The 27,415-nt window shown below is 37.5% G+C and overlaps 1 protein-coding gene and 1 long non-coding RNA gene across 3 annotated transcripts in view; one reads left to right on the top strand and one right to left on the bottom strand.

The window, feature by feature from the left end:
• LOC115211851 (cilia- and flagella-associated protein 44-like) overlaps positions 1 to 27,415 on the top strand; it is a 204,798-nt gene that overhangs the window by 82,993 nt on the left and 94,390 nt on the right. For both annotated transcript variants that reach the window (XM_029780572.2, XM_036503433.1), the window contains 5 exons: positions 642 to 788; positions 3,857 to 3,977; positions 5,372 to 5,496; positions 11,094 to 11,245; positions 18,753 to 19,029. In XM_029780572.2, coding sequence (XP_029636432.1) covers positions 642 to 788; positions 3,857 to 3,977; positions 5,372 to 5,496; positions 11,094 to 11,245; positions 18,753 to 19,029 — 822 coding nt within the window. The remainder of the gene's footprint in view (positions 1 to 641; positions 789 to 3,856; positions 3,978 to 5,371; positions 5,497 to 11,093; positions 11,246 to 18,752; positions 19,030 to 27,415) is intronic.
• LOC118763678 lies at positions 555 to 16,032 on the bottom strand. Its single transcript, XR_004999442.1, has 3 exons — positions 15,906 to 16,032; positions 12,350 to 12,358; positions 555 to 564 (listed from the first exon to the last, which is right to left on the bottom strand). It is a non-coding gene; the product is annotated as an uncharacterized LOC118763678 (long non-coding RNA).

Below are 27,415 nucleotides of genomic sequence, written 5' to 3'. Positions count from 1 at the left end.
ATGGACAGCATCAGATCTCAGACACTGCATTAAAGAGTTTAGTCAATCATACTGACTGATCATAAAGACACAAACACACACACACACAAACACACACACACACACACACACACACACACACACACACACACACACACACACACACACGATATATATATATATTTTAACCTTGAAAATATTGTTTGCAAAAAATGGCAAATTACGTGAGGTTATATTTATATAAAAATGTATTCTGCTCAAGATATGCTTTTGTTGTTGCTTAACTGTTGGTCAGCTCTCCTTGAGTAGACCTATAATGAAAGGTGTTCCAGCCATATCCATCTTGTCTTTTGAGGTTTATTTAGGAGTTCATTATCTAATGTGTCTTTCTCTTTGTTAAGATGCTATGGTATGATCTGAGCAGAATTTGGTTACTTTTTGAAGCAAGTTGAGTAACTGAGTAGAGACCTACTCATTGGTTCATTCGTTCAAGATATGTACCCAGTAGGCACTTCATGAAACTCCAACAGTCTCTTGTATAAATCTTTAGAAAAGAAATACCACCAGATTTGAGTTATTGATAGGCTGCAGTTGTTCAGCCACTGAACCAAATGCACATTGTGTCATTTTATAATATCACTTCACTTTTAACTTTATTTCAGAATAAGATCCTCATAATATGTGAAAGGAATTCAGTTGTAGAGTTTGAAACACCACAAGAAGCAGAGTTTGATACTGAACATACATACTTCCTCGAAGCTCTGAAACCAAGAATTTACACATTTAAAAGTATAAAATCAATCCTACTGGTGAGTGATGAATTTAATTGAACTATAACAGCAAATGACATTATGATTATTCAAATCAATAAAATATTAGATAAGAAGATTGGATGTCACATACAAACAGAAGAGCTTATGCTTCAGATTGCAGGACTGTTTCTGGATTTTGCCTTGAGTTATTAGTACAGCCAAAAGTGCAACATTTGGCACTTATAATGAAAACATGAGCTCTGAAAACTACATTGCATACTACGCATTTAGGATGGCAGCAACTCTAAATAAAGACTGATACTGATACAGATCTGGGGGGAACCTTTAGTGTTGATGTACAGGGTACTTGGGCTAAATTTGAAAGTTTCCATAAAAGGAAAAGAAAACACGATATCCCATCGAAAATAAAACCATTTAAAAAAATAAAAAAATATCAATTAAATTATGGCTGGGAGGTAAAAGTTTCTCAAAGTAGATGCCCTCAGCTTCCATGATGGCCTTAAGATTGTTCTAAAAACTGGTGCACATTTTCCTCACTGTGTCCCTGGGAAGATCATAAAACACCTCTTTGATCTTGGCCTTATTTTCATTAGCAGAGTTGTTGGTGCCTTTCTCAACTGCACTCCACACATAAATAATCCATGGGATTACAATCAGGGGGTTAACAGTTTAGAAATTATAGCTGGTGAAGTTGTAGAAATTCTCTGGTAATTACTTCTGCCTCTTTCTGGAGGTATGGCAAGGAGCTGAATTTTGTTGCCACACACTTGGCCTTCCAGTAGCAATCCTTTCCAGCCAAGATTGACCACAGTCTTTGGCAGCTTCACATATCTGATCAAATTGAGCCTAAGGCCCTGTTCAAAGATATGGGCATGAATTCCAGTGTGCAGACATAGTTAGAACACCTGCAGTTGTCCATGTTATGTCTTTACAGCCTTTACAGTGTTCACAGAGCAAGAGCAGTACTCATGATGATAGCCAGCACAAATCATCATGATACAAGCAACTCAATTCTAATATTTAGATGGCTTCCAATCTTCCATGTCAGCTAATATTTTCTCAACTACAACTTTAATCTTTTTGTTACTGAAGGCTGTTGACTTTTCATCAATACATCAAGGTGTTTCTAAAGAAAACAAAAAAAAAGACATAAAAATTTTAAAATTTAGTTCAAACACCTTGTAGATATTGACTCTATTGCTAGTGATGTGATAAAATGAATATTATCCATGCTGGATGGCAGTCACATCAAGGCCAGGTTTTCCTATTGTTGTGTGTGCCTGATTATGACACTCAGTAAAACCTGTTCAAACCATACAAGCAAGAAAAGTTAATGTATAGTGATGACGGTGATGATAAAGATGATGATGATGTGAGGCATGTTTTGACTACTAATTCTAGCATACTTCTAATTATGGAATATTATACCATAGCATCTTAACAAAGAGACAGACACATTAGATAATGAAGTCCTAAATACACTTCAGAAGACAAGGTGGATATGGCTGGAACATCTCTCATTCTAGGTCTATTCAAGGAGAGTTGACCTACAGTTAAACAACAATGAAACACGTCTTAAGCAGAATATATTCTTATAAAAATGTGATTGATTTTCCACCTCGTGTACTTGTTTTGCCATTTCTTGCAAACAATATTTTCAAGGTTATCCTGGATTAGATGGAACTACAAAATTTTTGGATGCGAATATTGAGTTTCCTTTTCCTTCTATGCAAACTTTCAAATTTAACCCAATTACCCTGTACACCAGGGCTTAAGAATCCTCTCAGATCTGTATCAGTTCTTATTTGGACTTGCTGCCATCTTAAGTGGGTTGTTTGTTCTATTTTCATATTGCATTTTTCACTTTGTCTTTTCAGTTACTGAGGTAATGAAGGAAGCCTCATTTAATATTTAGAAGCTTTTAGACTGGTGAGCTGGCAGAATCATTAACATGCCAGGCAAAATGCTTAGTGCCATTTTATCTGTCTTTATGTTCTGAGTTCAAATTCCATTGAAGCTGACTTTACCTTTCATCCTTTCGAGGTTGATAAAGTATGTACCAGTTGAGCACTGGGGTTGATGTAATGGACTTAACCACTCCCCTGAACTTGCTGGCCTTAGTATTTACAAGCCCTATGTTGCAATTAATGTGAGTTTGGAGGGATATATAATCTGGACGGATATCATAGTGGTTCTCAGTTATGTTCCAAGTTATGGCTAACTGCATTGATTAGTATTTAATGTCTATGACTACAATGAGTTGTCATTCATGCTGTAAATCCCTCTGAAGGGTAATTCTGTGTTCGCTTCTCTAGATGGTAATATTATCTGGAGTGTATATTAGCAATGATTATAACAATATAGAATATGGAGATTTGTTCATTCCCAAAATTTATTTCCTTTATTTTGCAATTTCATACAACATATTTTCATGGTTATTACAACCTACATGTTTTCCATGCACAGAGTACAGACAGTAGCTAATGGACAGAACCTGAATGAAGCTGCACAGAAAATTATGCCTGGTTTTATGTGCAACTGCCTGTATGTACTTTGCATAGTTGAAACACATGTAGGTCGTAACAACCATAAAAATGTGCTGTATGAAATTATAAAATAAGAGGAAGTAAATCTTGATGATGAACAAGTCTCCTTATTCTATATCAATATAATGATTACTACTCTCTCTCTTTCACTCTCTCTCTCTATATAAGACTTTTTCTATTCCTGAGCACTATACTAATACATCTGTTTGTTTGTACACCACCTGCCATATGATAGATATGATAGATCGTTAGCTACTACACACATTTTTTTTCTCTCCTTGTTTTTCTGTGTACCTTTCTGTAGAAGAGCATAGGCTCAAAACGTATAAGACTTTTTCTATTCCTGAGCACTATACTAATACATCTGTTTGTTTGTACACCACCTGCCTTTGTCTTTCGCTTATTTTCGTAAACTTTCCCTTATATATATATATATATATATATATATATATATTATGGACTTCTTTCAGCCTCTGTCCACCAACCCTACACACAATATAGAAACATTTCTCATGGCCCCCACCATTTCCTAATTAGAAATCTTTGTTGTTTTGGCAGCATGAAGAAGAGTTGGAAATTGAAAGGAAGTTAGAAGAAGAGCGTCTCCAAATGGAAGAACTGGAACGTCAGAGACGTAGAGACCGTGGTGAGGAATCGGATCCAGAAACTGAAGAAACTGGTATGACTCTTTATTGGCTCTATTTTGGGAAAAAAAAACAAGAGTGTTCCAACAGTTTCACAGAGTAAAAGACAGTGGTTTGAAATTGGCATGTAAAAAGCACCATCAGAACGTGGCCGATGCCAGCGCTGCCTGACTGGCATCAGTGTTGGTGACACTTAAAAAGCACCAACCGATCATGGCCATTTGCCAGCCTCCTCTGTCCCCTGTGCCGGTGGAATGTAAAAAGCACCCACCACACTCATGGAGTGGTTGGCGTTAGGAAGGGCATCCAGCTGTAGAAACACTGCCAGATGAGACTGGAGCCTGGCACAGCCTCTTGGCTTCCGAGACCCCATTCAAACCGTCCAACCCATGCTAGCATGGAAAACGGACGTTAAATGATGATGATGATGGCAGTCTTTTACTACTATCCCATGATATCAAGACAAGGAGAAATACAGGCATACACAAGCACACACACACACACACACACACACACACACACACACACACACACACACACACACAAAGATGCTTTTATTTTCTGTCAGGAGTGGCTGTGTGGTAAGTAGCTTGCTTACCAACCACATGGTTCCTGGTTCAGTCCTACTATGTGGCACCTTTAGCAAGTGTTTTCTACTATAGCCTCAGGCTGACCAAAGCCTTGTAAGTGGATTTAGTAGATGGAAACGGAAAGAAGCCCGTTGCATATATGTATATATATATATGTATGTGTGTGTAAATGTTTGTGTCTATGTTTGTCCCCCAACATCACCTGACAAGCGATGCTAGTGTGTTTACGTCCCCGTAACTTAGTGGTTCAGCAAAAGGAGACCGATAGAATAAGTACTAGGCTTACAAAGAATAAGTCCTGGGGTTGATTTGCTTGACTAAAGGTGGTGCACTAGCATGGCCACAGTCAAATGACTGAAACAAGTAAAAGAAAAAAAGAACCAAATGCATTCACAAAGTTTTGGTCAGCCTGGCTCAAATGTGCCACACATTGGGACTGAACCTGAAACTATATGGTTGGGAAGCGATCTTCTTAACCACACAGCCATGGCTATACCTACATTCTAAGCACTGTATTTGCTAACATATAAGATGCACTTTTTTACCTATAAAAATGTCTCAAAAAAAATCATCCCAGTCTTATATGCAAAGTTGAGTCTCCTATGAGCTTTTAATGCACTAAAAGCTTTTCTCCTAAATATGCACTGCTGAACATAAGATGTGGCTTTTATGCTGTCAAATATGGTATACACTCTAATGATAATGGTAGTAGTCTAGAAACATTATGATCTCATCAATGTTAAACAGATTTAAAATATGTATATGAAGTTTATTTTTGCTTTCCCACCTCTTCCATTGCCTTGTGTGATTGTCTTGTCTTTGCCTGTTCTTTTATTTAGAAGAAAAAGAAGAATCTAAAGAAGAGGTTGTAGAAGATACCTGGGAACCGTACATCCCTGAAGTTCCTAGTCCCATCTTATGTGGCATGTATTCTCCAGATGGGAGAACTTTCTGGTTGACATTGGTAAGTTTATAACACACTACATGACACCATCATTATTGCTTTAAAGTTAGCTATTTTTTTTTATTCTCATGTTGGCACGGGCTGGATGAAGCTTATCAAGGTAGAATTCTATGACTGGATGCCTTTCCTGCTACCAACTCTTACCCATTTTTCATATCAGGCATTTTTATTCCTATTAGTAGATGGAAACTGAAAGAAGCCCATCGCATATATGTATATATATATATGTATGTGTGTGTAAATGTTTGTGCCTATGTTTGTCCCCCAACATCACCTGACAAGCGATGCTAGTGTGTTTACGTCCCCGTAACTTAGCGGTTTGGCAAAAAGAGACTGATAGAATAAGCACTAGGCTTACAAAGAATATGTCCTGGGGTCGATTTGTTCGACTAAAGGTGGTGCTCTAGCATGGCCACAGTCAAATGACTGAACTAAGTAAAAAAAAAAAGAACCAAATGCATTCACAAAGTTTTGGTCAGCCTGGCTCAAATGTGCCACACAGTGGGACTTTTCAAGATAGTCAATTCATACATTGAAGCTGTCAAATAACAGAATGTATTGCTTGCAAGAAATGATTGTCAATAAGAGACATAGCCATAACACCACTATCAACTAAATAACATCACACAAAACATAGAGTAATAGTGATTCACATACCTGCATTGACATACACATGCACACACTTATAAATAGATGTACACTCACATGCATATACACACATATATAGACATGCACATTTTTACACATACATAAATAACAAGCTTTCATACAGTTTCAATGTACCAATTTCACTTCCCAGGCATTAGTCAGACCAAAATTTATACAAAAACATTTGCCCAAGGTGCTACCCAGACACCATAAATGTATGTAATCAATAGCAATAATAATTTCTAACTATCAACTAATTGTAATATTGCCTGATATTACTATGTACAGTGACAAACATATTCTCAACATTGAGGGTTAGTTGAAAAGTTCATAGGCTGATCACGATACCCTCATGAACTGTGACCAAAATGTGGTTTATTTTTCAACATAATCCTTCTGGTGGTCCACATACTTCTTTCATTAGAGTTACAATGCTCGAATCCTATTGGCGAAGAAGCTTTCATCCTATCCTGTTGGTCAGAAAAGTCATCAACAGCAGATATGAGATCATCATTACTATGATACTGGCTCCCAGCCTAGTGTTTTTTTCATGTCAGGGAACAAATGATAGTCAGATGGAGCCAGATCAGAAGAATAGGGACAGTGATCAACCAGCTGAAAGCCACAGTCATGCACAGCACCTACTGAAAGCAAGCATGGTCCTAATGAAACAAGACCACTTTTGTCAGTTTCCCTGTGCATTTGATCTTGATAGCCTATCATAACTGCCTCAGCAAGTTGGCATAGTACTCTTCATTGATGGTGTGGCCCTTTTCAAGATAGTCAATAAACATAATGATTTTTGCATCCCCCAAAAAAGGAAGCCATCATATTTCCTGCAGATGAAGCAACCTTGGCCTTCTTTGGAGCTGGTGAGGAGGGGTGTTCCCACTGCATTGATTGTCTCTTTGTCTCTGGTTCAAAATGATGAAGCCATCACTCATCTTGGCTAAGGAAACTTTGGAGAAACCAGCTGGATCTGCCTCAAACAATGAAAGATTTTGCTGTGATATGATTATCCTGGTGTACTTTTGATAAGGTGTCAGAAGACATGACTCCCACTGAGCAGAAACCTTCATCATGCCAAGCTCATTGTGCAGAATATTCTCAACTTTCTCACTGGATATGCGAATAGCATTGGCTATTTGATTTCTAGTCAGTTACTTGTCATCTATCACTGTGTCGTGAGCATAGTCAGTTTTCTTTGGTGGTGGCAGTTGCAGGATGTCCAGACTTTGGGTAATCTTCAAGACTCTCCCTTCCCCTCCTCAATATAGCGGCCTACTTTTGAACTGTTAATAAAGTTGGAGCATCATCCCCTAATGCAGCAACCTTGTCAGCATGAATGTCCTTGAGGTTAAAGCATTTTTCTGTGGGTACTTGATAACATCACAATGCCAAATTTTGTCCATTTTCAAGAGAAGATGCTACTAGTTAATTTGACCCTTTCGTTACTGTATTTCTGACCAAAATACACCCCTCATGAGTTTCAATTAAATTCTAAAATAATCATGAATTTAGGCTTGTTTCATTAAATAACTGTAACTTTTTTACTCATCAACATTTTAATGTGATATTTGGAACATAATTAAAGGAAGGGTTCTTAATCAATTCTATTGCATAACTTTTGTCTCGAAGTGACTTTAATTACAGGTAAATCCAGGTAAATTGAGCAAAAGGTAAAAATATTAAAATTTTGTTTAAACATCACCATAGAAAATGAATCATCAGCTAATATTCAAATGGGTATGCAACAAAATTTTGATAAAGAAGAATTGTGCACATGACTAGATCATCAGTTGAATTTAATGCACAACAGGTGTACCATAAAGGTGGAATAAACTGAAATATTGGAATCCACCGTAAAGTTTGACCGAACTAAAGAAATCGGTCAAAAAATAATATACGGCCCTGGTTATGGAATGGAAGTGATAAATTCCAGACCACATCGTTCCCTAGGCCATGCTGACTAACATTATTTTCCCTGTATAAAAACTAAATCCACGCAGTACCCAGTATTTGCTTCACAAATTTCCCAAACTTTGAACCCCGATTTTGGGTTTGTTTACAATTTGCGTAAGTGTGTTTCCACATTGATCGCTTCAAACAATAACTTCCAGACCACATCGTACCCTAAGCCATGCTGACTAACATTAGTTTCCCTGTATAAAAACTAAATCCACAACAGTACCCAGTATTTGCTTCACAAATTTCTAATCGACTGACCCCACTCCCCCAAAATTTCAGGCCTTCAGTCTAGAGCAGAAAAGAATAGAGATGAACACATTAATAGATTGTAATTGTGACTTGGATGGAAACTTATTCTACCACAGGTAAAAGCCATCTACTTCTAACCAATATCTAGGTAAATGATGGCAGTAGGTTAAATAATGAAAATCAGCATGGAATTTGAATATCTAACCTATAAGTTAATTTCTTCCCTATGAGTGAACTGTACAGTAAACTAATGTAGCCCCTCTTATCATCAGGAATGTTAATTTATAGTGCATTACATTCTGAATCACTTTTTAAAATGGTAATCCAAATGTTCTTTCCTGTAAAGTAGACCAGGATCACTTCAGCTATCACAAATACCACAGTCACCTTCCCTGCCGACATCCTAACCACTAGGCCATGCACCATCATACACACCCACACTCACACACACACACACATATGTGCACGTATGTGTGCATGCGTGCACACACACATGCACATACACAGACACACACACACACACACACACACACACACACTAACTTAAAAGCCACCCTCCATGCAGACTTTTCAGTGAGGGCTAACTGGGCCTGCAGCACAAATGTAAAAAGAGCAAAATTGCATGACTATCATACACCTATAATGACCATATGCCCTGGTGGTGTTTGATCAGAGGTTAAGGGTGGATGAAAATTAATTCCGTAATGCACTCATTCTATTGTTCCAGTCCCAAGTTGAATTCCAACTGTTGGCTAATTTGTCCCAAAGTTCTTATCTCAATGTAAAATTAATGAAGCAAATGTTCTTTTTCTCCTGCTTGATCTCTGACATCATCTGACAAATGCCAACCAAGATGGCATGAATCAGCCAAGCATTACCTGCTAGAAATAGCAACCCAAATGCTTTCAAACCAGATTCCAATGCTGGATGTTCAAGAATCAAATGAAGGGCAAATTTTCAATCTCGGGATTATCCTGATTCCAAAAATGTATAATATGTCTATGCTGAAGAAATGTAAACTGAGATACAGGGGTCCCGGACGGACAGACAGGATTTCATGTTTATTTATACAGATGTGTATGTCTGTATGCATATGTATGAGTAAGTAGCTTCCCAATTACGTGGCTCTGGATTCAGACCGATTGAGGGGCACCTTGGGCAAGCATCTTCAACTATAGCACTGAGCTGAACAAAGCCTTGTGAGTGGATTTGGTAGACGGAAACTGAAAGAAGCCTATCTAATATTTATATCTATGCATGTGTGTGTGTGTGTGTGTGTGTGTGTGTGTCTATGTACATATATATACATAATTGCATAAATGTACACATCCACACACACACACGCGCACACACATATAATTAGATGAAGGTAGTTATGGCCAGTCTATAGAGTTACCCAGGATTTCATGTGGATAAAGTGCTTAGCTTTAAGGAGTTTCTTAAGACCCTAATGGCTAGTGGCCTATAACCTCTCTTCAAAGTGGAGTGAGAAAAGACCTTGTAGCTACTTGTTGAACACTTGGACAAAGGGTTAAGCAGGATGGATTGGTATTTCTCCTGCTGTTGCCGTACCAGGATCAGTGGTGCTTCTACCTGGTACTAAACGGAACTGCATCTCATCTAAGCAGACTCTCTCCCTAATTAGTTGGGCTATGAGCCTCTCCGTGACCTTCATCACCTGATCCAGCAGTTTGATACCCCTGTAGTTATTTCTATCTAAAGCATCACTTTTACCCTTGTAGCAGTTGACTATGGTGCTGATATGCCAGTCATTGGGTATGACTCCATCATGAACTATCTGGTTTACAAAATGGGTGACTAGGCCATAGCCCACACTACCAGATGTTTTAAGCATCTCATCAGTGACTCCTGATGGGCTGGGGGCTTTTTCTGGCTTCATACCCTTAATTGCTTTATCTACCACATGCTGTCTATTCGGATAGCTAGTCCCTCTACTGGATCAACATTTGGCACGCTCTCCTCCCCCCATTCATTTTCCACATTCAGCAATCTTTCATGGCATCTCCATGCCTCTTTCTTTTCTGAATCATTAAAAGCAAGTGCACCATCATCCATATGGGCACATTTCTTTCCTGTGATTTCACAATTTTCTCTCACACACTGTCTTGCAATCTGAAGTACTTCAGTTCTTTGGTCCTCACGTCGCTGGACATTGGCAAGCTTCTTCTTTTCTGCTTCACCCTTGGGTATGTATACCTGTCGCCCAGTCTCCCTTCTGGCTATCTGGTACAGTTTCCTGCTACCTCCACCCTTCCAGGCTTTCCAGGCCTTTTTCTTTGCTCTAATGGCTTTGTCTACCACCACATTACTCTAGGTCTGGAGGGAGTTTGCACCAGCCACAGATTTGGTATGTGGCACACAGTAAGCTGTCCCATAGGAATTTCCAGCTACCTTCTATGGGCGAGGTCTGTAGTTCCTCCTCCTCAAATTTCTTGATGAAGATGTCCCTAAATCTCTGACCATGTGAAGGGTTCTTTAGCTTCCAAATCCTTCTTTTTGGGATTGGTCTGCTTCTCGGCATCCTTCTGACCTCAAGTGTAAAGTCACTAATGACTAGTCTATGCTGGGGGGTACATTCTTCACCTGGGAGGGTCTTTGTATTTAAGAGCAACCCTGAGCAGATAGCTATACATATCCACTTTCTTTATTTCAAATTTTGCTACACACTAAATAATGTTAATCATATAAATTGCATAAATTCTATATTGCAGGGTGATTACGATGCTGGTTATATATACGAATGCGCATTTCCAGGTGAGCGTGATTCTCAGAGAGCTATTCCTGACAGTGATCCAGCAACCCCGCTTAGAGCTGTTGCTGTTGTTAACAATAATGATGCTGGAATTACAATAATGAAATTTAGGTAAAATTATCCATCTTAATTGCCTTCTTATTAAAGTATTCCAAGGCTGAGTGTCTATAATATAAAATTTACAAGATTTAAGGATCTTTGACACTTACATCCTTCTCTGCTGTTGTTTCCAGAAAAGTAAACAGTTTGAAAGGGTTGGTTAATATTTTATGAATTGGCGATCTAGTACTTTCATATATTGAATCAACATTGTGTTGCTGATGTCATTGTTTAGGCTGAGATCGATTCTGATAACAAAAGATTTATGATCAAAGGCATTCAAGAGGTGAACATCTCAGGTGTTTTTAGGAATAAGCATGAATACAAGATTTCTATGGATCTTCTTTTCACCTTGGTAGTGATGAACACTGTTGAAGCTTGCTGTGTGTGTGTGTGTGTGTGTGTGTGTGCGTGTGTGTGTGCATGCGTGCATGTGTGTATGTGTGTGTATAAGAAAACTACAAGTGGGGTTCAAAATTCACAAAAGCTGTTTGGACAGCATTTTATGAATGCATTCTAGATTACATCATGTAAACGTATAAACAAGTAAGGAAGAAATGAAAAAGTTTCCAGTCCACCAACAGTCATGGTGGAACACTTGTTTCATGACGTTTAGTAATTTGGGTAAGTGTTCTGAGCTATAGCTGTGAAATGAGCAAAGCTCTGTAAGTGGATGGATTTAGTGGACAGAAACTCTGTGTGTGTATGTATGTGTGTGTGTGTGTGTCTCCTTAATGAACAATAAGATTTATTGAAGAAAATTTTTTTTCATATTCTACAGAATTAGTATATTCATTGAACAATATCATGTCTTATATGCTTTGACAGGCCATGCTTAACAATTATATGGCTGATATTACTGAAACTATTTATAATGTGTCATGTACAGTATGGCCAGTTAATAGTAGACTGTTATATAGTGAAAGTCCCATTAATTACTATAGTCTCCTTGTTTTGTGTGTGTCTCCTTGTTTTGACATTGCATGGTTGTTGTAAATGAATGTCATTCCCTTTCAATATTCTACAAAAATATGTCTAATCATGAGGAAATATTAGCTTGCTTGGGAATAGATAAGTGTTGGCAACAAGAGAGGCATTTGGGTTTAGAAAATCTACTTCAATATGCTCCATCCAACCCATGCTAGCATTGGAATGTGGATGTTAAAACGACGATGATGATGTATGTGTGTGTTTCTATGTATGTTTGCAAATCTGTGTGTGTGTGTGTTGTGTGTGTGTGTGTATGTATGTGTGTGTGTGTGTGTGTGCATCTGTGTGTTTAATTATACCTTTGTAAATGTTTAGTTGCATGGGTTTAAATTAGTGTCCCCATAATGCAATCTATATTATAAAAGTCAAGCTGATCTTCATCTGTTTGTCCATTACAGTATATATTGCACATTTTTTAGTGCTTATTGTACCAGCACATTTGCCATACACAAAGACTATATTCCCTGTTAACCTTCCCATGATATTACTACATCTCTTATGTGTCTAAAGCTTGCACTGGGTACAATGTATGGAGTTTCTACTAACACACTTCTTAAATACTGAGCAGGGCCATCACTCAGAATGGACTTGTGATTTGTCTGTTTTCCTACTTACTAAGACTTTAGTTTTCGCTAAATTAACTCTAAGGCCCTATGTATCATATCATCCCTGCTTAATTAAGACTGGCCAAATGATCTTGAAATCAGAACATGCCATAGGAAGGTTAATACAAGGTAATGAGGAAAACTGTGGAAGCACCTTCTCCAAAGATTAATGCAAATTCATTCCCATAGTGCATTCTACCATTGGAAACAAATGTAAAATTGTTTAAGAATGCTATAGTATAGTTGTTAATGTGAAAGCTTCTTGCAAACAAATGATTTTTTAGAGCATTTAAGCTAGAAAATATAATACCTATTTCTTTACTACCCACAAGGAGCTAAACACAGAGGGGACAAACAAGGACAGACAAACGAATTAAGTCGATTATATCGACCCCAGTGCATAACTGGTACTTAATTTATCGACCCCAAAAGGATGAAAGGCAAAGTCGACCTTGGCGAAATTTGAACTCAGAACGTAACGGCAGACGAAATACAGCTACGCATTTCACCCGGCATGCTAACGATTCTGCTAGCTCACCGCCTACCAGTTTTTTAAAATATCTAATGTGAAAAGCAATTGTTTCTTCTCATAGCTGGTTATTAATTGCATGTCCTCAAGAAGACCCATACTTCACAGTAGAAGTGTTTAGTTTGGTCCCTCTGGTGGCATAAAGCTCTCATGGTGGTGCCACATAAAAGTGCCCATGCAGTGCCACTTTAATGCACCCATATGGTGTCATGTAAAAGCACCTGTGTGGTTCTACATAAAAAGCACCCATATGTCACTGTGTAAAAGCACCCATTGTGTTGCCATATAAGAGCACCCAATTCACTCTGTAGTGCTTGGCATTAGAAAGGGCATCCAGCCATAGAAACTATGCCAAATCAGATTGGAGTTTGGTGCAGCACCCTAGCTTGAAAACACTGGTCAAACATACCAACCCATGCCAGCATGGACAACAAATATTAAATGATGATGATGAGGATGATGATGAAGATATATATGTATATACATACATATTCATATATACTTACATACATATATACATATATATAGGTACAGGTGTGACTGTGTGGTAAGAAGCTTGCTTCCCAACCACATGGTTCTGAGTTCAGTCCCACTGTATGACAACCAAAGCCTTGTGAATGAATTTGGTAGACAGAAACTGAAAGAAGCCCATCGTATATATGTATATATATGTATATATATATATATGTTTGTGTTTGTACCCCCCACAATCACTTGACAACCAATGCTGGTGTGTTTATGTAAGTGGTTCGGCAAAAAGAAACCGATAGAATAAGTACTAGGCTTACAAAGAATAACTACAGACAGTGCTCCAGCATGGCCACAGTAAAATGACTGAAGCAAGTAAAAGAGTAAAAGAATAAAAGAATATATATATATATAATATATATATATATATATATATATATATATATTATATATATATATATATATCGTGACATTTACATCTCGCTCAGAGATTTATAATATAATATAAATTATATATATATATATATATATGTGTGTGTGTGTGTGTGTATATATATATATTATATATATATATATATATATATATATATGCATATATACATACATATATGTACATACTTACATGTATACATATATACATATGCATATGTGGGCACAGGACGTCACATGTATATATGCATATGTATATTATTTATATTATTATATGATTGAATGTCATGCATCCTTTCGAAGTAAGTTTTATATATATATATATATATATATATATATATATATATCCATCAGACTCCTACACCATTTCCATCTACTAACTTCATAAAGCATATTCATTCTGAGACTAGAAGATACCTACCCAATGTGCTATGCAGTGTACCAAATCCAGAATTGGGTGATTGCAAGAAACAAAAAAGGAAAAAGAAGTTATTAGATTTCTTTTAATGAGAATTCACCTTGGTAGTATTAATATTTGTTTTGAGGAATGTGGCCAGCTGGCGGAAGTGTGAGCATGCCAGGCAAAATGCTTTGCAGCATTTTGTCCATCTTTACATTCTGAGTTCAAATTTCACCAAGGTAACTTTGCCTTCCATCTTTTCAGGGTCAATAAAATAAGTACCAGTTGAGCACTAGGTTTGATTTCATCGACTTAGTCACTTCCCTAAAATTTTTCGGCTTTTGCCAAAATTTGAAACTAATATTTATTTAGTGGAGAGTTTCTTTTTCTGTAATGGTGTCTCCCCTCTAGTTGACATATTATAAGATGCTCAAAACCTGATGCAAAGACCTGTCAGCATTTGAAAATAAATGAATGCTTCGTGATGTGGGGAGTAAGCTTTGCCAAACTATGCAACAGAGCATGAAAATGTATTGCTCATTGCTTTTATCATTCAAACACTTTTGTACATTCGTTATTTCTTGGTAAATAATATCTGTCCATATCTTTTGCTTTCAAATGGCTTTATTTACTTTTCCATGATTACATCAATGGGAATTGCATCAGTAACTCAAAATAACAAAGCTTTCTTTCTAATGCAGAACACTTGTATCTTCTTCCTATTTTTGGTAATTATTAGCTTAAGATGTTGGCTCTCTCAGCAAATTAATATCTATTATTAATTACACATTAATATCTATTATTAATGATGCATGTCCAATTAGCTCTGAATTGAACTGGTAGCTGATTAGACAATTCTCAAGAAGCCATGGTTGTTTCATATATAGTGGAATGTGATGTGTTGAAATGAGAGAACTTAATGTATATGTACGTTTTTGTGTATTTTTGTATTTGTATGTCATCATTATTATTATTGAATGTTGCTGAAGACTTTGAGTTCTAAAGTGGTTGGGTGGACAGTTCAGAAGCAGACATCAAGATCAGAAAGGCACAAGCATGGACAGCTTGTTGCAAACTAAAGAAGATCTAGGACTCCAAATTGCCCAGGTGAATCAAAATTAAGCTGTTTATTGCAACTGTCGAATCAGTGCTGTAGTGAAACATGGACACTGACAAAGAAATTATTAAACAGTTTAGATCGATGATACACAAGGATGCTATGAATGGCCCTAAATGTGAAATGACAGCAACATATGACAAATGATACCTGCTGAAAATTAGTGAGAAGATCAAGCAAAGATGGCTGTGACTCTCTGGTCACTGTATGTGCCACCCTGAACTGGTGGCATCCAAATTAGTCCTGTGAAATCCACTTCATGGCAATATAAGAAGAGCAAAACGTCCTTACACTTACATCAACAATTTGATTGCAGATACTGGCTTGAAATGTATCCAGGACCTCAAGGCAGTGATGTTGAACTGAGAAATGTGGCAGAGTGGACTTTGTTGCTGTGGCTTAGGCTGGAACCTTTCCATAATAATAACTAACAATCGTTATTATCATCTTACATTCACTTTTCATATTAACATGAGATGGACAGTCCAACAGAATCTGATGAATAAGAGGACCACATAAGGCTCCAGTGTCACATACTTATATTATTTTTAAGCCTGCATTCACTCCCTAACGCTGGGCATGTTTGATATGCAGAAAGGAGTAAGAAGCTCTATGAGCAGTGGGGTCACTGGTTCATTAATGACATCAGCACTATACTGTTTGGAAGTTCAAATGGCAATGTAAACTGAGTGTTTCATTACTTGCAGTGGCAAAATAAAATGTTGCAAAGAATTTTGAATAGCGAAGCAATGGGCCCTAACAAATGGATATACTGCACAAAGACAAAACCATTCACTTGGTGGTCCCCAACACCCTTTTCATTATGGGATTCCATTGTTACTACTTTTACAGTTGTGTTTCTGTTAAACCAGTTGACAAGAGTTAGAATGTCCATGACAATTCATTCCTCACACCAACACTTTCTCTCCTACTCCTTTTTTAAATGAACTATATTTTAGAATTATCATTGTTGATGCTGTAACAGTTTTGTCATTTTATATTCCAGTAGTATTACATCTTTTAGTTTGGTTGTTGAGTAAACCTGAATTAAAACGAAAAGAACTAAACAAAATATTAGTGACAGCTCACTGCATATGTATGTATGTATGTATGTATGTGTGTGTGTGTGTGTGTGTGTGTGTGTGTGTGTGTGTGTATGCATGCATGTATGTATGCATGCATGCATGTATGTATTTATGTATGTATGTATGTATGTATGTATGTATGTATGTATGTATGTATGGATGGATGGATGGATGGATGGATGGATGGATGGATGGTTGGATGGATGGATGGATGGATGGATGGATGGATGGATGGATGGATGAATGGATGGATGGACGGACGGACAGAGGGATGGATGAATGGACGGATGGATGGATGGCTGGTCAGATGGATAGACGGACTGACAGATGGATGGACAAATGGATGCACAGATGGATGGATGGATGGATGGACGGATGGACAGAGGGATGGATGAATTGTTTGACTATTTATTTGTTTTTTAATAAATAATAAACAAGAAGAGTAACTCAACACCAGTTTATAACTAGGACTTAACATGGATGTACTATGTTTTAAAATTTAGAAATATAATATATTCACAAAGTTAATAATAATTGAAATTAAATCACTATCTCCAAAGCCATTTGCACTGTCTTATGCGTGTATGTTATTATCATCATGAAACATTCCTGTGTCCTCATGCACAACTCAGTGACACAAGTAATAGAGGTTTCTCATTACAGAACAGAACATGATAGCATTAATGAGTTTAGGGGTTAGTCATAAACAGTGAAAAGAGTAGTCAGTGCTGGTATCATTGTCATCATAAAGATAATGATCATGATCATCATTATCATCATCATCATCACCACAACTATTGTTTTAATGTCCACTTTTCCACATATGTGTGTGACCCAAACAGAATTCACTGAGGCAGATTTTCTATGCCCTTCCTGGTTGCCATCCTTCTCTTGTTTCCAAGCAAAGTAATATTTCCCAATAAGCAAACACATTTCCATGGAAGATTAGAAATGAATGCTCTCAGGTAATGATGACACTTTTTTACAACTGTCTGCAAACCCAAGATATAGACACAAGCATGCATGCATGTGCACACACGCAAACACACACACATGCACAACTCATACACACACAAACACACACACACACATGCACAACTCATACACACACACACAACACACACAAACATACGCACACACATATGCACACACAAACACACACACATACACATACTCACATAGTGGTCTTCTGCAGTAGTTTTGCAAGATAGTAGGTTGTGATTTGAGGGAGATTTGGCTGATACTTCTAGCAAGTTTCATGAGCACATAAAAGCTTTTTGTTGGTTTCCTGATAACAGTGGCAGAACCTGTTATCCTCAAAGTATCTCGTTGCAGCTGAGTGTACTTATATTCGAGTGTTTTGGCTATGAACAAAGCACAAAAACATGAATAATAAACTCTACATTTTATCTCTGACATCTCGATCTTTTATTTATATTTTGTTGTACATATATCCTGTTTTAGCTCTGCTTTCTTTTCTCTCCTTCGTTATTTTATGTGTATGCCAAGCATTTTTATCTCGTATATTTATCTAATAAAAGAAAGAGAGACAAATTAGATTGGCCCATAGCTTGAGACTTACTTCAAAGTGGTATCTGCTTTAACAAAACATTTGATGCAACCTCTGTCCTTTCTTTCTTTCTTTCTTTCTTCATTTTCTGTTTGTTTTGGGTGTCTTGCTGTGTCCAGTTTGGCCACTCTGCTTTTATTGCATGTTAAAAGGTTATGAAATTGCATGACGTTTCTGTAATTGGGGCTCAAAATATCAATTTAGATTCAACACAGTAGGTAACTATTTGTATGTTTTTCATAGAAGACTGATTTAATCTCTCAACAAATGACAAAGGCCCGTTAATAATAAATGCTTCTCATCTCTCTGCTTCATTAATTCAACAGCAAATTCCAAACCCAGCTGTTGCTAGGTATGACTGATGGCAAGATCAGAGTGCATCACTTACCTGTTCCTGGTTCCATCAAAGAGCTCGGTCCATACTGGGAGTTTGGGATACATGATTCAGACTATGGCTACCTAACTGGTTTAGTAGTCAACTTTCAGGACAATTGCCTAATAACTTCTGGTGCTGATGGAAATATCTTTATCTTCTCTTATATGTCACTAGACAAAATTGAAGAAAAAATTGTTGCTGCAGAGCCATATACTTTCCGAGCGAAGGTAAGTAAAAGTTATACAATGTATTCTCCTATCATTTTATTTTAAGCCTACCCATGGTTATTAAAAGAGAGTAATGAGCTGGCAGAATTATTAGCTTGCTGGGCAAAATGTCTGGCAGCATTTCATCCATCTTTATATACTGAGTTCAAAAAGGTTAATAAAATAAGTACTAGCTGAGCACTGGGAGTGACATAATTGACTTACCCTCTCCTTTGAACTTACTGGTGCTGTGCCAAAATTTGAAACCGATATTAAATACAGTCTCTATATTTACCGTAAATCCTCAACTATAATCTGCATTTTTTTCCCAAAATTTAAAGGTCAAAATCCCTAGTGCGTACTATATACAAGGTTAAAAATGAAAAATATTCTCTAAGCAATGTCTGAGTCTCTATTTGCTGTCCGGCAATGTTTATTCAGATGCATTTTGTGATGTTGGGGGCGATAATACCTTAAGCTAAGCCTGAAAGCAATGAAGTCATAAAAGAATCATCCATAACTTGCAGTAAGCAACATTTATTAAACGTTATTACTGTTATTACTGATATTTCTTTATTTTCTGCAAACAAAATGCACAAAAAAACTACACGTTTGCATTATGTTATATATACAATAATAATAAAGGACGTTACCTTATACATTTTTATAAACCAAGGACGTTATATAGACCTCCTTGACTCAAGTTAGAGAAGGGGTGTGTATTATACACAAGGTTTAGGTTTTTCAGAGGTACAGCCTCCTAAAAATCCCCTTGAGTATTGTAAATGGACATAAGCCAGAACTGTGCGGTTGTAACTGTTCGAGGAAGAGGTAAAAGCCTTGCAAACCTTCTCAGGCAGTTTCAGCTGATTGACATGTAACCAACTGTTACACAAATATGCTAATGTGGGCTTGGGCATCATCATCATCATCATATATCATCATCATCTTCATTTAATGTCTGTTTTCCATGCTGGAAGGATTTGGACAACTGTTCAGGCTCCCTGTCTGTTTTGGCATGGTTTCTACAGTTGGACGTCTTTCCTAACGCCGACTGTATATTACCTATCCAGCAAAGCATACTGGCTTCATTGCTTTCAAATTTTTGCACCACATTAAATCGTTCTGATCATATCTTGATTAAAATTTTGTTACATCAGTAGATAAGGATAACATAGGGTTACTCCAGTTTTATATGGTGATCACAAAAGGTTATGATCTTCACAATAAACTTAGATAAGACATGCAGACCAAAATATGTTTACAGAAGCTGAACTTATCATTCCTGGCATGAAGAGTTTACTGCAACTGGATTGAAGAATTACTTAGGAAGTGTTAACAAAGCTGATCATCAATATTGGTGATGGGACCCTCTAAAATGAACTATTAGAATAGAATCCATAGCATATAGTAAAATGAGTGAGGATATAAAACAATAGATTTAGAAAAACTAGGGATCAAATAAGAAAGGACAGTTAGGAAAAGTATCACAACTAGTATCTTTGCAGAAAAATGGCCTTCAGTGAATCTTTAAAGTGAAATAATGAAGGTTTAGCTAAAGTACTTGCAAAATTGTTGGTTCTTGTCATCAGTTTTGTATAATTTCTAGCTAATCTCTCTGGAACAATTTTCTTTTTGTCATCATCATCATCATCTTTAACGTCCATTTTTTTATGCTGGCATGGTTTGGACAGTTTGACTCAGGACTGGCGAACCAGGAGGCCACACCAGGCTTCAATCTGATCTGGCAATGTTTCTACAGCTGGATGTCCTTCCTAACACCAACCACTCCGAGAGTGTAGTGGGTGCTTTTTACGTGCCACTGGTACAGGAACCAGTCAGGTGGCACTGGCATCGGCCACGTTCTGATAGTGCTTTTATGTGCCACCGGCACAGGAGCCAGTCGGGGTGGGGGTGGGCTGACATTGACCATGCTCAGATGGTGCTTTTTATGTGCCACTGGCATGTGGAGCCAGTCAGGCAGCTCTGGCAGTGACCCATGCATGAATGGCGCTTATTGCATGCCACCAGCACCGGTATCAGCCACAACTACAATTTCCATTTGATTGAGATTTGATTTGATTTTGATTTACTAGACTCAATAGGTCTCCTCAAGCACAGAATGTCACCTGGCGATTATTGTAATGTCTGACACATTATTGTAAGGATAGGTAAAAATTTGTCTTCAGTGGTGCTATAATAAATTTAGTTTAATTGAAAGCTTTCAGTTGGGGTGGCCATCATTATCTAATGGCTATCTTAACCGTTGTTGATTTTGATCCATTTTTCTGAGGTTGAGTCACTTCTATGTAGAATGGCCTTGGTGGGATCAAACTAAATTCCAGCTATTAGAACCATTTAATATGACATATTTAGTACATTAGGGTGTCCTCTCAAATTGTTGTTACATGTTTTGAGTCTTGAAGCACAGCTAAGGAATTTTACTATTTTGGATTCTGAAAACCAGGTGGTTGGTACTCTTCTAAAGGTATTTAGTGGTAACAAGCATGCTTTAAGTGGAACAAGCCAGGTGATCTTAAACTCATCCTTTGGAATGGCAAGTCCATACTAGTTAGGGACTATTTCTTGACTGACAGTTCAGTTTATGATATTTGATGTTTTCTTTGGTCCAGACTTCTTGGTGGATAGAAACTGGGATGATGTTACAACTGGAATAAGTAGTTTCCTTCAGAAATGAGCTGAGTGGAGGCTATCTCTGGCAGATTAGGTAGACAAAGTGAATACCAGCATCAGTTTTCTAATTTATTATTTACCTGTTTGTCTGTTGTGCTTTGCTCTAGTCTATTCTACTGAAATTTCAGCCTGATGAATATGGAAAACTTTTAAAATTTCTTAACCAGTCAGAACTTCTGGGGAGCATTGCTGGTTTGAGGTAATCTATACAGGTGTGATAGTGCCATCAGTCTATTCTGCTCAGTGTGTATGCATAGTGATGAAGTGGTCTTTCATGCACAGTCATTGAGTATACACTACTGACTCATGGTGTTATGTCAAACAGTTGTTGTTATATGTAGGATGGATCAGGCTATCAACCAAGTTCATGATCTCTCAACCATTTCCTGTGGCATGGAAGTTTAGTTTTTATCTAACTGATGGCTGTGGTGAGGGTGCTGGTGTGATGTAGTAGATTGAGATGATTAATAAAGGGTCTTTCTTTTTAACTTAGCTCTTATCAACATTTCAAGTACCACTTAAAGAGGAAGGCCACATTGCAGGAAATATTTCTTTTACTACAGTTTCCTGGAAATCAATTAGAGTTGCTATCATAGGCTGGATAAATGGGCTTACTGCAAACATGTGACTTAGGTTGAGATAAAGTTTGGGGAGAAGGTACTTGTATATGGATTATTCTGGTTTACTCAAGGTGGCTATCCCTCTCTTGGGACACTTTTTTTATTTCATTTACATACATATTACTAGCTGTATTTGATCAAACTTGTAAAATTTTTCAATATTTTTACAAACTTCCTACTCATCCATGAGTGAGATGGATAAATGGGTAAAATAAAAGAAATCCCCACCACATTGTCATCGTTGTCATCATCATCATCATCACTGTCAAAGAATAGGGTTTCATATGTAATAAAAGAATTGAGGAATGTACTAACAAGACAAAGACGCCTGCATGTGAATTTGCTTAGTGTGTAAGTGTTGCACTCCAAGAAGCACACAACCCTTCACAAATTCATTAACTGGGTCCAATGGCATAGAGAACCAAGACAACTGAAGTTGACAGATTCATTGCAGCGTTCATCCACCTTCACAGCTGCTGTGTTGGTTCAAAGACAACTTCCTCCTCCTCACCCACCATTGAGGACTTGAATTCACCAGAGCCCCATTAACCAGCTCATTTCAGGGTTCCTGTTGAGCTTCCATGGCTACCATAGTAGTCATAGGGATCATGAAATCCTGCTGTATTTCACCCCAACAGTTCCAAGTTCAAATTCTGCCGAGGTCAGCTTTGCCTCACATTTTGGGATCGTTGAAATAAGTACCAGTCAAGAATTGGGGTTCATGTAATTAACTATGACCCTTCCCGGAAATGTTGGACCTTTCACTAAAAATTTGAAACCATTGATGTTGTTGTTATTATTATTATTAATATTATTATTATTATTATTATTATTATTATTATTATTATTATTATTATTATTGCTAATATTATTATTATCATTACTAAGGTAACAAGCTGACAGAATCGTTAGCATGCTAGGCACAATGTCTTGCAACATTTCGTCTGTTTTTACATACTGATTTCAAATACTGCCGAGGTCAGCTTTGCCTTTCATCCTTTCAGGGTTGATAAATTAAATACCAGTGAAACACTGGGGTCGATGTAATTGACTAGCCCCTCCCCCACAATTTCAGGCCTTGTATCTATAGTAGAAAGAGAATGTAGTAAGTGAAGCAAGAACATACACAAAAATGAAAAGTGCTGCTGAAGAGGTCACAGATGTGTGACAAAAGATTTCCGGACAACGGACATGAATTAAAATAATAAAATAAGAACAGTAATAAATGATTAAAGAAAATATATGTAGAGAGAGCATGTGTTTATTTGGCAAAAAAAAAAAATAACCATTCCAGAATACAACAACATTATTATTATTATTATCATTGTTGTTGTTGTTGTTATTATTATTATTATTATAGACGTTGCACAGTATACAATATTGTGAGGTTGTTGATTGAAGATATTGTGTCTACCGGGGGGTTTGAACTTTCTGTAAAATTACAAGGACCTCAGACAGACAGTACTTTACACAATATGCATGCAGTTCCCAGTAATGCTGACTTTTGCAATACATCTAGATTGTAGGGTATCTGTAAGGTTTTCAGATGTTTTTTACTATTGAACCCAATGCTCCAATCACAATAGGGATAACCTTTATATTTGACTCTTGCAGCTGCCACAGCTTAGTGATCTCAATTCTCAGGTCTCCATATTTATCAACTTTTTCTCTTTCTTCATGGTGATATGTTGATCTCCTGTCACTGCCATGTTGATTATTAAGCACTTTTGTTTGGCCTTCAGCGCTCTATGACCTTGTCTGTCTAGAACTCAAAGTCCCAGAGGATTTTTACCTTCCCCTTTTCGAACATTACCTTTTCCATTGTATGTTGGTATTATGCACCCATAACCTCATATTCATACTTACCGGATAGTAGCCAGTGGAGGTTTTGGGCTACCTTGTGATGTCTATGCTTGAACTCTTTCTGCACAAGACTTTCACAAGCACTAACAATGTGAGTCATGCTTTATTATTATAATTATTATTATTATTATCATTATCATCATTATTATTATTATTATTATTATTATTATTATTATTATTATTGAGGTGGGGCACTATCAGCTCAAGACAAACTCTACAAGCATGGATGTGCTGTTAGAAACACTTGTCTGAGGTGTGCATATAGATATGAAACCATTCTGCACATACTCATTCAAGGTCCAGGCATTGTTGACTGATGGAGTTATGTTGAGCAGCTGTTGTTGAATGTGGGATGGATCCATCTATAAACTGAATCCATAGTGATGACTGCCCTACTGTCCTCCTTTAATTGGGCAATTAAGGCACTTTTCCTTTGCCTGGTGGCTGTGGTGAAAGAGGTTGTCTGGTGGATGAGATTGAAAGGTATGAGGACAGATACATTCCTTTTAGGTAGAGGCTCCATCAACGTTGAAAGAGGTGCTCTCCTCTAGTGAATTTATCAAAAGCTGGGTGAAAGTTGCGAAAATGGCAAAAGTGGATCCTACTACTCTAAGCGTAGACCTGTGAGTCAGAGAAAGGGGATTGGAGAAGGTACTTGCCTTTAGCGTTCAGGGAGATTTTGGATGGTGGGGTTCCTCTATTACCCCTATAGGTTCTCCTGTATCAGGAGGACCCCATCACTAGCACCCTTTTGTTTTCATTCTATGTATACTTTCCTTCTTTTAATGTATACAGTGTATACTTTTCTATCATTTCCATATATATAAACTCCCACACTTTATGTCTCTCTTTGTGTTGTTCCCTCATCCTTTGCCCTGGTGACAAAATAAAAGAAATCGCTATTATCATTATTATTAAGGTGGTGAGCTGGCAGAATTGTTAGCACACCAGGTGAAATGCTTCGCGGTATTTCATCCGTCTTTATGTTGTGAGTTCAAATTTCATCGAGGTCAACTTCACCTTTCATCATTACGAGGTCAATAAAATTAGTACCAGTTACACACTGGCGTCGATGTAATCGACTTGCCCCCTCCTTCAAAAGATTTCAGGCCTTGTGCCTATAGTAGAAAAGATTATTATTAGAAATGTTTCAGAGAGGAAGTAAGAGAAAAGAGAGAGAGGGAAAGAGACAGTGAGTGGTGATGGCGTTCATATTGTGTTTTTAAATGTTTATCCCATTGCAACAAAAATAGATACACAGATTGAGAATAAAGTTGATAAATAAATACATACACAAATTGTTAAATTAAAAATGGGAGAGAGGAGGGACACAGAGGAAGTGAGAGAGAAAGTGAGAGAGAGACAGTAGATACATAGATCCAAAGAAAAGTTATAGTTATATAAACACAGCAAATATTAGATGTCACTTTCACTTTTCATTACCACACGAGGATAAAATTAACTCGCAAGTGGCTGAGTACTCCACAAACATGCATATCATTAACGTAGTTCTCGGGGAGATTCAGCCTTATACAGAATATGACAAGGCTGGCCCCTCAAGAATTTCAACTACAACTCATTTTGGCCAGCTGAGTGGACTGGAGCAAGATAAACCTTCAAATGGTTGGAAGAAAATGAAAAAAGATCCTATATAGGGGCAGGAAAATCTTTTTAGTCGTTAGGGTCACTATGGGTGTGAATCCGGTCCCAAAATTCAGCATCTGTGGGCCTTACAGACCTGGAGGCCAAGCCCTCAGACAAACACTGATGTGCAGGCTGTTATTGTCAAACTGAGCATGGGTTAAAGGTGAATACACGATGGAATAGCAATTATTTCATCTTAACTTTCACTGCTTATACTGAGCTAATACTAGACATTTTTGCTTTACAATATGGAACATTTCCTTTCCTTTCTCTTAAAAAATGGCACTTTGTCGGCTACGACAAGGTTCTTGTTTATCTGATCAATGAACAATCTGTTCATAAAATTAACATGCAAGTGGCTGAGTACCCCACTGACATGCATACCATAAGGTAGCTCCTGGGGAGATTCAGCCTCACACAGAATGTGACAACGCTGGCCCCTTTGAATTACAGCTACAAGTCATTTTTGCCAGTTGAGTGGACTGGAGCAAAGTGAAGCAGAGTATCTTGCTCAAAAACATAGCATGCCACAGGGAATTGTACTCATGGCTTTGCAATCATGAGCCGAACATCCCTAACCACTGAGCCACACACCTTCAATCTCTTAACTGTAGAGAAAAGGACTGAAATACGATCAATCTTTTTTAGCTTCTTTACTTTTAACAATGAAGAAGCAGAAAAGACATTTAGTAATGAATGGAGGCAAAGTCTTTCAGGTGTTTACATTTTTATTCTGGGAGTTCTACGATTGACTGTCTTTGCTCTTTGTAGGCTGTGATTTCTACAGAGCTCCTAATGGATCATTCTTGCCACATTGTCATGGCATCTTTTGTATTTGCGTTCTGTCAATTTTGGGATTTGCTAACGATGTGCCATACCACTTCACCCCTCTCACCATGCATTCTGTATTTGTTGCTATCAGTAGTGTTGTCTATTCTGCACTCCATATAAATGGTCCTTAACGCTTGTTCCTGAGCTGTGCATGTGAGTGCTTCTGTCTCTATCTTCAGGGCACTCCTTCTCATCCAAAGCCACTGGTCCTCTGTATCTGTCTTGTCATTCACGTCTCTTGCAAACTGACAGTACATTTTTTTCTTTCCATGCGTTTTCTTTTTTTTTTTTGTTCATTTCTTGTTTAAATTTTTCTTTAGTTACACAATTTTCAGTTTTGATGATGCTGGCCCTCTTCATGTGTTTCAATAGTGGGCCCATGGCATTTTTTTATATACCACATTATTATTATTATTATTATTATTATTATTATTATTATTATTATTATTATTATTGAGTGAGAGAGCAGTTCATGCCATCAAAGTGACACTGGGGTAAAATATACGAAGCCCAATATACCCATCATGACTACCCGTCTGATAAAGGTGCACCAGGCACATGCATCACAACCATATGTGCGCGACATGGTGATCTCATATCAAGATAAACAGCACATGACCTTGCAGGTGGGGCCCAGTTAGAATTTTCTTCAGGTTGAGTAGCCCATCCTGCTCAAAAGGTCCCTGAATAAGGGTTGCTTTAGGATGTTGAACGAAACACCTATGTTTCCAGAGGTGAACCATTCAAACTCCAAA

The sequence above is a fragment of the Octopus sinensis genome, linkage group LG5 (genome assembly GCF_006345805.1).
Source record: "Octopus sinensis linkage group LG5, ASM634580v1, whole genome shotgun sequence".
Lineage (NCBI taxonomy): Eukaryota > Metazoa > Mollusca > Cephalopoda > Octopoda > Octopodidae > Octopus > Octopus sinensis.
Note: the sequence above shows the minus strand (reverse complement) of the source record. Positions and strands in the feature narration are given on the sequence as shown.